Here is an 11,203-nt window from a genome sequence, read left to right on the forward strand (position 1 = left end):
GGCATAACCTAAATCTGCAGTCTGGCTTGGAGGTCTATAGCAGACACCCACAGTAAGGTCACTGTTGTTTTCCTCTCCTACAATTTTTACCCATATATTCTCAATATTCCTTCCATGCTCCAGGCCATGGATCTCTACGTAAGTGCACACATCATTTACACATAATGCTACTCCTCTTCCTTTCCTGTTTGGTCTATTCCTTTTGAACAGGTTATACCCCTCAATTCCTACATTCCAGTGATGAGTCTCATCCTACCAGGCTTCAGTAATGCCTATTAGGTCTTATTTGCCATCCTGCATTAAGAGCTCAAATTCATCTTGTTTGTTACCCATACTCTGTGCATTAGCATAGAGACAATTAAAACCATGAGTTATTCCTTCTAGCTGCTTCCTTCTGGTAGTTTTCTGTGCATCAATGGCACAATTATCCCCAGTACTAGGTGTTCCCCTGTTGTCTGTAATATTGTCTCCCTCCCCTTCAGGACTTAGTTTAAAGCTCTCCTGATCAGGTTTGTGAGAATCTTAACAAATTCTCGCCAACCGTTATGAAGTTCAACCCATCTCTTGCCAGAAGTCCTTCCTCAAGGAAGCAGACACCATGATCCAAGAAGCCAAACCTTTCCTGATGATACCACCTATGCAGCCAGTGGTTTATTTCCAGTATTTTCTGCTCTCTTCCTAGGCTGCAACCTAGGTTGTAACCTTCAACAAGAGTGATGAAAAAGCCACCTGTGCCCCAAGGCCCTTCAGCTTCCTGGCCAGAGTCTCTTGGTGCAGCAAAAACCCATCCATCCATCCATCCATCCATCCTATAAAATAACCTCTCTTTGCCCTCAAACCCTCCATGCCATAAACAGGGAGAAAACAAGTCATATCCAAAGCATCTCCCAACTTTCACAGATGTAACACAACCCCACTATCTGACAGCAAAAACCAAGAGGAGACATGCCCACCCCACAAAGTTGAAGCAGTTTTGCAAAGTATTTATTTGCACAATGAGGGTCAAATGCACTGGGGTTTTTTAATGTACATTCACACTTGCATGAATGACTCTGGAAGATAGTGAAGAGGAGCTGGCACTTTAAAATATCTCATCCCAGTTTGCTCTCTCTCTTTTCTGTTATAGTATATTATGGTCCTCCTTTGTAACATTCCCTAATACTGGTCTTCACTTCATTCTGGAGTTGCCCCCTTCTCAGTTGGCCCCTTCGAACTCATTTGGATTTACTGTAGAATAAACACAGGTATACTTGTGCCACACCGACAATCTTTAATAACAGGGTTTCTGAAATTAGTAAGTAAATCCAGTTAACAAAACGTTCTGTAACACTACAGGAACGATTATTTATACATCCCTGGAGCTGAAATGTGGTTTGCAAAATGAGTTGGTCCAAAGCTACGAGCGTTGCCACATTTAAGGATGCGAGGGGTTTAAATTTAAAATGTGACTTAAAACTCCACTGGGAGCCTAATGCTCTCCTGTGGAGCAGCTGTAAAGAAACTTCAAGGACTTAAAACTCCACTGGGAGCCTAATGCTCTCCTGTGGAGCAGCTGTAAAGAAACTTCAAGGAGCCAAGCACGTCAAGCCACTGACAGCTTACAGGAACAATTTCACCTGACTAACCTGGATGCGAGCCTCTGTGATGATCTGTAGCAGGAACTGTGAAAGAAGTGTCACGCAAAATTAGTCTCCCGGGCAAACAAGGTGAAGGAATATTGACAAGGAAATCACATGTCTGGGGTATCAAATTGTACCAACAGCAGTGAGGTGTATCTTGGTGCACTCAGGATGGCGATCAGGACAGGGCTCCCATTTGGGAATTATAGTTTTGACTCTCAATGCAATACGTTACAGAAGGAAGCGTGCAGTTTTAATCAATTATCCTGTGTTAACCAAAGAGCTCAAAGCACAAACAAACAAAAACAAATCGCAGCATAAAAACAAGATGAGGACTGTTGTGGTAACTTCTTGGATGACTTCCTGCAATGCACTCAACATGAAGCTGCTTATGAAAAGTGTGTCAAAATCTTCAACTGGTCCTAGTCGGCCAGCCATGTACTATAAATATAACAAGTAATGACTTCATGAAGCAATTGCCATTGATAGATGGGCTTTGTCATGTCAGTGTTCCACACTGAACAAGCTTCTCCAAAAATTTCCCACAATGCACTGGAGTTGCAGGGGGATCATGAAATATGGCCATTGAAAGAGTGAAAATGACACTGAATCTCATATTTTTGAGGCCAAGGAAATTAGCAAACATGTTTTCATGACTGTCATACGCATTGCAATGAATTAATTACACATTGCAATTAATTAAGATATGTAGCTGAATCCAATGTTAGCCCTATTCATCAGAGGGGATCCACTGGGCATGACCAACATATCTGAATACAACTTGTGGGCTTTGGGGCTTTATTTCCATAGTTTGCACATAACAGCACAGTGCAGACCTAGATACTTAAAAAAATTGCGTGGACAAGTTATGTTATCTATCATTTGAAATCAGATTCTCGTTTTGCTCTTTTGGGGAAGCCTCCTCAATGAAAGCAGCCATCCCGCCAGCCATCACCCACACATAATTATTCAATTTGTTGTTTAGCTGGCTGGGTATCTAGAACGCAGCAGCCAGGTATTTAAAAGTGAGCACGCTTCACCTGTCCTCAAGAGAGTTTCGGTGAAACCCAGTTAGTTTCAATTCACGCTTTGGTGTCAACCTTTGAAGCTTGTGTGAATGTCCAGTGTGGCTCCCTGGATGCTAAGAATTTCAGATGAGGCCCTGCCTGAGGTGGCTTCACTGTCAGAGACAAGACAAGCAGCAACAAGACACAATTTCCTCCTCAGTTTGCTCCCTGATGAGCGAGGCCAATTTGGACAGTTCACTGAGGACTGACAAGGCAGCTAGTAAATATATTCCTGTTTAGGACCAAGCTAGGAGGAGAATGGCTATCAAAGCAGGGCTGCATAGATGTGCTTGTTGGGGAGGAATGATGGGGGAAGGAAGTGCAGGGGAACAGCAGCAGGAGGGTAAGGGTTAAGTAACCCACCCCCTGCCTTCTGCTTCTCCCCTCCAGATTAAGTGTTCACTCCCACTGCTATTTTCAGCATGAATCAGGGCTCCGGATCATGAGAATCTGCCACACATTAAGTTTGGCTGTTTGGAAAGCTTTTTTCAGTGCTGGCTGGCTGTTTTTAATACTTTGTAAGGTTGCTTGAATAATTCATTTGTTTAATATTTTATTGTTTGAATCACTTTTTATTGCACATCTATTCCTGTTGTTGGTTAGATGCCATATCCGGACCAGCTGGTAGAATACACCTTTTAGCATTAAATAATAAAGCCATACAAAGGGCAACTCCAAGAAGCAAGGAGGAATCAAAGTTGAATATTCAGAGTGATTTTGGATAAAGTGTGGGAGCCAAATAGCCACTTTAGGTTTATGCATTTGCAATAGTCTCTCTGCCTCTGTCCACCCCGACATAAGCCCAAGTGACTTCTTTGAGAAGCTGCTCAACCACAACTCCTTCTCCTGCATGCACAACTGCTCAACAGCAGCTTGATATTCTTTATGAAGGTGACCTAAATTTCAGTGTACCTAAATTTCAGGTAAACGGCGTTTCTGTGTGCTCTGACACTCATCATGCTGTCCCGTTGTGCCAGAAGCAGTTTAGTCATGCTGGCCACGACCCAGAAAGCTGTCTGCAGACAAATGCCCGCTCCCTCGGCCTGAAATGAGATGAGCGCCGCACCCCAGTTGCCTTTGACTGGACTTAACCATCCAGGGGTCCTTTACCTTTACCTAAATTTCAGTGGTACTTTTTCAAGCTGCCCAGTGTGGAACGAAGTAGCTGTGGGGAGGTAGGGACTCTAAAGCCACCCTACACCTTAAGAAGCTGGTATATAATGGCTGGAAACACTCAGGTGAAGTGCCTAATCAAGTGAGAAGTGTCACATGGGAGCGGTACGTTCAGTAAGTTTGCCTTTTTTTAGTGCAAATTAGTCAAACCTGACTCAGAGGGCACTAACAAGACGGTCACTGTTTTGGAGTGGGATTCAATCACATTCCAGCAAATTCAGCTTGCACACAATTAAAAGTTGATTTGGTGCTCTTGTACAACAAATCAGAAAGACTGCTCATTAAATTGTCTCATTTAACCTCCCTGCACATCTTGTGCAAGCAAATCAGGATGAATGCTCAACAAACAGGTTGACAGTAAGCAACCTGAGACACTGTTAACAACTTGAAATTATCCCGGCAACCAAATGGAGACTTTGCTGCTGCCCTTGTTCCTGCAGGAGTAACTTCGGATTCTTAAAATGTTCAGTGCTGCTGCTGCTACTTCATCGCTTTATAGCACACCTTAACTCTCTATTGCCTGTGCTCAGACCTGAAAGACAATGAGCATTCCATGTGGTCAAAATATCAGCTGGGTAATATTAGATAGAAACAGTAAATAGGAACATAACAAACAGGAAACACTGAGTTGTATTCAGCCCAGTTCTATTCAGAGTAAACTAACTGAAATTAATGAACCTAAGTTACCCATATTCATTTATTTCAGCACATCTAATGACTAAACATTTGACTAATGTGGGGTGTCTATAGCAATAATCCATTTTGGAAGTTACCAGAGTGCTTTCATATTTGTCTGCCACCGTATTTTGCAACAGCCAAGCTCAGCCATCTTGGTTCCCTGAACAGCTCTTAGTGCTGGAGATATTTCTTAGTTAAACAAATGCCCACTTCGGGCTTTAAATGCGAGAATGAAGGACCACATATATCCAGAATGCCATACAAATAGATCAATAGAGCCCTGACATACATTTCTAGATTGGAGATGGTCTGCATCAACTCTAAGGTGTTCGGAAATAAAGACCTCCCTGATCTTACATGTGACTATTGCACTTTTTAACAAGGCTGAAATTGCAATATTAGCTTTAGGGTTGAATGAGGTAGATCCTCTCTCATCCTATATGGATGTACAAATGAAAACAGTTTATGTAAAAATGGCATCAGCTGTTTTCAGCAAGTGGAGTAGATTTGTTACACCACCCGTTGAGAGAACTCTCTGCTGCCATTCCTTTATGGCACAGAAACTGGGACACACCCAACACCCAAAAGAAATATAGCTTGACACATGGACAGCTGCATTTGGCGCCGGATAAAGCTTCCAAACAGCCCTAAGATGGCAAATAGTTCCTGCAACTTTGAAATAGCAAAGGGAGTGGCCACCACAGTGAGGTCTTAAGCAAGAGGGGAAAGTGGTGGACTGTCTAAATGGAGCTTTAATAAGATCTCATCTATCACTTTTTAAAAGGGTGCCCAGCAACAGCTGGGCGTCAAAAGAAGATGCACTGGGATTGCCTGTACAGCCCATCAAAAATCTCTTCTACCTCTGCTTCTCACATGGCATTTCCCTTTCTACCAGGTCATCTCCAACTTCCACACAGAGTGATCAGGGCTCAACAAGGATACCGCCTTTGCATACTGGAAACTCTTCAGTGCCCTTCAGGAATCCATGAACCTCTGGAGGTGGCTGTTATAACCTGTCCACCACTCGTGCGGAAAGTCAAAAATATCACTTGTCTAAACCTCACAAGGAAGTGATCTGTCCGTAATGAACACCAGAAACTGAAATTCCACATTAGTCCCGATTAACTTGGAGTCTCTAGCTTAGTTTGGTCACTAGCACAATGCCAACATTGAAGAAACGAATCTCCCAAAAAGAGACAAAAGAGGGCACGGATTTGAATATGTACATATACTAGTTTACAAGTATAGATGCAGATTTATAAATTACAGAAATTTAAGCAGAAATGCAAGGACTCTTCCAATAGCGAAGAAGTTCATGACGAGGTGACTTATGTGCCTCCTCAGCCTGCTACCCTGGTGTTAAACGGGGAAACTTCAAAACCCTCCCTACTCTCCAAACAGGGGACATACCTCTATAAAGTAGGGTATGTGGCCTCAAGCGGAATGTGTCATAAAGTGGTGCCAGTGTTTCTCTTTTGCATTTGAGATGCTTGCATGAAAGCGGTTGAGTTCAGACTGGTGTCTGGTCTACTGAACGTTACGCTCACCAGAGTCACAGAGAGAGTCGCCGTTCTCAAAATGCATTTCCAAAACACAAATGAGTCAGTGGTAAATTTCATATACAGCAGAGCTCATATACAGCAGAGCCAGCTCAAGCTATTTTTGCTGCCCTGCATGACAATTATTATTATTAAAAACTATTTAAATTCCTCTCTTCTGCTTTTTTAAAAAAGCACTCAAGGCAACTAAGAACAAATTCATAAAATAAATGTAAAAATACATGACAACAGCAGTTACTCCCTCCATATTGTGGGTGAAAGGGGCATGTTTTCGCCGTCTTGAGTTTTTCTGTTTGCAGACACAGGAAGGCTTTTATTTATTTAGAAAAAACAGTAAACATCATTAAGAATCTCTAAGCAGTATACAAAAATAATATAATTATCAGTAAATAGGTAAAATCAGCAAGATTTTAAAAGCATGTATAGTTAGTTACATATGGTAATAAGATAATAATAATAATAATAAAAATTATTAGTTAAATTAACACAGCGGCTTGACTTCACCCCTGGAGGAACACTTGCACAAGACAGACGGATGCCAACTCAAGTCTCTGGGTGGAGAGTATTCAGCAGGCATCTAATAACGCAGCAAGGACTATTGGCTAATATCAGTACAATTGTTCTTCCCCCAAATAAATTATACCAATTAGCCTGGCAACCCTCATAGCCACAAGTACTGCTTGTTGGTTTGAGCCAGCCCCTACTTACAGGCCAAATCTCTCAGCTGAAGAAGAATCTTACACCCATTCATAGCCCAACCCACATCACAGTTATGCCAAAATGCTTCACTTTGTGTGAATAAATCAATGTGATTAAATTCTTTGGGTGATGATTATACTATTTTATTTTCGCTTTTTTAAAAAATGAGCCTAGTAGATGACAGCTGGCACAAAGTATCCCTGCCTTCAAGCTGAAGCTTTTCTGGGTATTTGGCATTAACTGTAATGCAATAAAGCTGCCTTGAGTTATTGCTATGTTATGAATTATGGCCTGTCAGTCTCTCTCAGGACCTGCTAAATATCGCTTGTTCAGGTAACCTGTAATAACGCAGTCTTGCAGACGCACAGCTAATTTATTTTAACTGTAGGTCCACTCTACGATCCTTTCCATAATGAACACTATCCCACTGAACTCTTAATGGGCATGGGACCTTTATTGTGTCCACAAAACGCCACTGCCCAAACACACCAACAGCATTTCCACAAATCTACCGCATCCACTGAAATGAATGTACACCATTGAGAATGCATGAAGGGTTCTTGTTTGGTGTGGTGTAGGGAGGTCTGCAGTGGGCTATTTAGTCCAAAATCCTGTCCCAAGAAAGGCTATCCCTTGCCAATAACTGGCTTATTTTTAATTGAAATTTACAAACCAATACAATTCCAACGTTTTTATCAGTTTGTTCCATTACGACTAAAACATTTAAGTAGTAAGTTATATTTCTAACCAGTGTTTGAAATTAACCAGGAGCCAGGTGCATTTTGCACCTGGCTATCGGCCACTTGCAACCAAGTGAAGATACCTGGACACCAGGAGGGTGCCTGACATCTCCACCATCTGGAGGTGCATGCCTGGGGATCATTAGAACTTGACTGTTTTCACACACTAATACCACAGCCTGTAGAATTTTATCAGTTATCAGTTATATTTTACCTGCACCATCAAAATGAATTCCAAGAGCCAAATGCTTTTTCTGTGCAGCCTGAGCAGAAGCTTTTCTTCTCAGAGCTCTTAGCTCTATCCTGGTGTTTAACTGAGAATCAATCAGTCAGTCCATCATTTGAAAAATAAGAATTTACAGCCATCTTGCCCCAAAATGGCAACTAGACATTCCATTTTGGTGACTGCAAACTTGGTTAAAGGAGTCATTTGGCACCTAGATTCTATATATGAGTTTCTAACACAGTTTCTAAGGTGTATACCAAAGATTTTCTCAGCATATAGTATATCTGAAAACATGTGAATACAATGAATGTGTCATGCAACCATTTCCCCCACATTATCTGTCCATCTCTTGTGATTCAATCATTAAAATTTTTCTGGAGTATTGAGAATTTAATTTGTTAGATTGATAATACAGTAATGCCTTTGCACTGACATGCTTAAGGCAGCGAACAGAATCACCATTCAGGTATTGCCAGTTAAAAGACTCTCCAGTAACAAGCTGGGAAAGACCTCTGCCCAAAACCTTGGATAACCACTGCCCGTCTGAGCAAACTGCTTAATCATTTCTGCACAACAGCACTCATTATTTTGCAATACAGTATACAGGTCACTGTCAGTCATCATTCAAAGAAGTAGCTAAGACACCTTCTATAATATTCATCAGTAATTCCCCATGCATTCCCTGGAGAAAGGAATCTTCCAAAATAAAAACAGAATCCAGAATCTAAGAGCTGAACGTTTTCCTGCTTAGCAACACAGAACAGAATACTAATGTAACCTCAAACCACCCAAACATTATAGCTGCCAGCACAATAGATGGAAGACAGAAGAGTAATTTTACTGCAGCGGGCGTTACAAAGATTGAAGCACTCAAGCATTAGTTTTATTGCCTTTTCCTTATCCTGGGGCAACTCTTCACCTCAGCTGGAAGCTAAATGGCAATATTTCTAACTTCGAACCTCAAACAACCTTACCTCCCAATCCAGCACAGGCAAAAACCAAACTGCAAATTATCCCTTAAGTGAACTTAACTGCTTGGACATCTGTTTGGGCAGGGAGAGACTCTGTTTTTCTTTTGTTTTGTTTTTGCCTCTCAAACTATCAAAGGATTTTCACTCCACCCAGGAAGTGTAGGAATGACTTTTCACGTTTTACACTGGTTTTCCGTGATGCTTGGACAACTAAAGGCATCCCAATCAGTGGTTCTCAAGCGGCAGATTACGGGGTACGAGACAACAATTGAAGGCTCCCTGGCTGGTGCCCAGGTAAATGAGAAGTATGCAACACCAGTGTACTCACCAGTGTCTGCTGATACTGTAATGTCCTTTTTGGACGATTGTCCCCAGTCATATTCAGTGTTTGCAAATGGGGAAACTGGGCATCCCGGGGGAGGTGCCTTCCCTTCTGCTTCCCTGTTGCAGGATCATGGAATGGGACAAAACTGAAGTTGCGAGTGCTCCAGCTAAAGGCTCACTGTGGGGGGGATGCGTAACCAGATACCCTGGTTCTGCTCATGCTCTGACACAGCAGTCGTGTCTCTGCTCTAATGCCTCTAACTGCTGCTCTGGCACTGAGTCAGCCCAGTAAATTAAAAGGTGATAAGATTTCTTTCTCCTGGCTCCAGTGGGGTTGTTTCTGTCCAAGGCCAATAATTCCAGAACTGGAAGGGTGATCGGTAGGGTTTTGGTGGAGGTGGACCGGAGGTTGACATTTGTTTGACTCATGGAAAAAGCATTGGAAAAAAAGAATGAATAATGACCAAAATTATTAGACTGAGAAGGATACCCTAGTGGCAAAGGTGCCAATGCCCGGCTATTACCATTACAGCCCATAATCCAAAGCTTTGTATATTTCAAATGCCCTTGTTGACAGACTCTCAACAGCATCCCCTGGGAAGCTAAGTTCAAATCCCACAGGCTTCAGAGATTGTTCTCATAAGCAGGCAACAGCCACAGTCTTTACTGCAAATAAGCTCCAATGAAGTCAGCAGGATGTAACTGTAAACATGCTTAGGGCTGAGAATTATAAAAAATAATTTTGTCCCACTAGTTCTTGTTCTATTCCACAATGCCCATTCTAAACAATTCCTTTTCTGTTTGACTTAAGGTTACCTTTTTCTAGGGGCTGTTTCAGATGTTCAGATTTCTGTCATGCACATCTAATTATCTGAACCAGTCCAGGTGCCTACCCGGTGCATCTTCAACTTATGACAAAATCTATGTAATGAAGCCCAGTGCACCTGTGGGGATGGAATTCTACAGCTTAGGGAGAATCACATGGAGAATGTCCTCTTCCAGACCACTGCCACCCTGGAACTTCTGAAGGTGGTGGAACTACCAATCCCCCCCCCCCCGCTTGCACTGATTTAGAAGGATTCTGAAATACCTATTTAGTAGAAGAGTACAGACTGCAAAACATGGGTATTACCAAACCACTTTTGCTTTGATGGCAACAGTTCTTCTCTTAAGAGGTAGCCCGGGACAATCATATTCCTAAGGGTTTATTTAATGGTGTAGTACCTTAAATAAAATATGCACACACAACATGTAGTTTCCCAAACTACATACACACTAAAAATGGTTTCTGCATAACTCGTCTTCAGTTACTAAAGTGAATCCTTCAACTCAGTCAAGCAGACTATAATTATGAGCAAAAGCATGCAAAATAATAGCTCATTAGCCCGGCAATTTTAGTGGCCTTTTTCATTTTTACTTATTAATGCAATTGACGTTTTCATAAGAATCCCAGTGTCTGCTTAATATATTTGTGAAAGTGTTTCCTTTCCACTTTCCCTGAGGCTACCATTTTCCTTTTTCTTCAGCTGTTTTCTTCTGAAAAACCTAAATGGCTTTTCCTTTGCTTTTTAAATCCTTTAATTTGGGTATTTACAAATTAAGACATTAGATGTTCTTAATAAGCAACCCCCAAATTCAAAGTATACTGTGGGCCAGATAACCATATGGAGGAAAGGACATTAGACCCAATGCAACCATGTTAACAAGTACTATACTTATTGGGGGTAAATTCACGCAAGCATGGTGGTTTTAAAAAAGATTAAGCGTGGTCACATGAGGTCAGCACCCTATCTATACAGCTAGCATAAACCACACTCCTCTCTTGTAAAATCAACCAAGTACAACGCAAGATTACGCAGGTGTCACTAAGGAGGATCCCTGTTTTGAATGCTCAGGGGTCAGCAAACTTTTTCAGCAGGGGGCCAGTCCACTGTCCCTCAGACCTTGTGGGGGGTGGACTATTTTTTTTGGGGGGGGGGAGAACGAATTCCTATGCCCCACAAATAACTCAAAGATGCATTTTAAATAAAAGCACACATTCTACTCATGTAAAAACACCAGGCAGGCCCCACAAATAACCCAGAGATGCATTTTAAATAAAAGGACACATTCTACTCATGTAAAAACCATCCACGGACCGGAATGAG

The 11,203-nt window shown here is 41.9% G+C and overlaps 1 protein-coding gene across 1 annotated transcript in view; it reads right to left on the reverse strand.

Moving 5' to 3' along the window:
- The window catches only part of CLCN1 (chloride voltage-gated channel 1), a 102,177-nt gene extending 91,173 nt beyond the window's left edge, over positions 1-11,004 (reverse strand). The window contains exon 1 of the mRNA XM_053370437.1: positions 9,061-11,004. Coding sequence (XP_053226412.1) covers positions 9,061-9,111 — 51 coding nt within the window. The 5' untranslated portion in view covers positions 9,112-11,004. The remainder of the gene's footprint in view (positions 1-9,060) is intronic.
- Between the last annotated feature and the right edge of the window lie 199 nt (positions 11,005-11,203).

Source organism: Podarcis raffonei, chromosome 17 (genome assembly GCF_027172205.1).
Source record: "Podarcis raffonei isolate rPodRaf1 chromosome 17, rPodRaf1.pri, whole genome shotgun sequence".
NCBI lineage: Eukaryota > Metazoa > Chordata > Lepidosauria > Squamata > Lacertidae > Podarcis > Podarcis raffonei.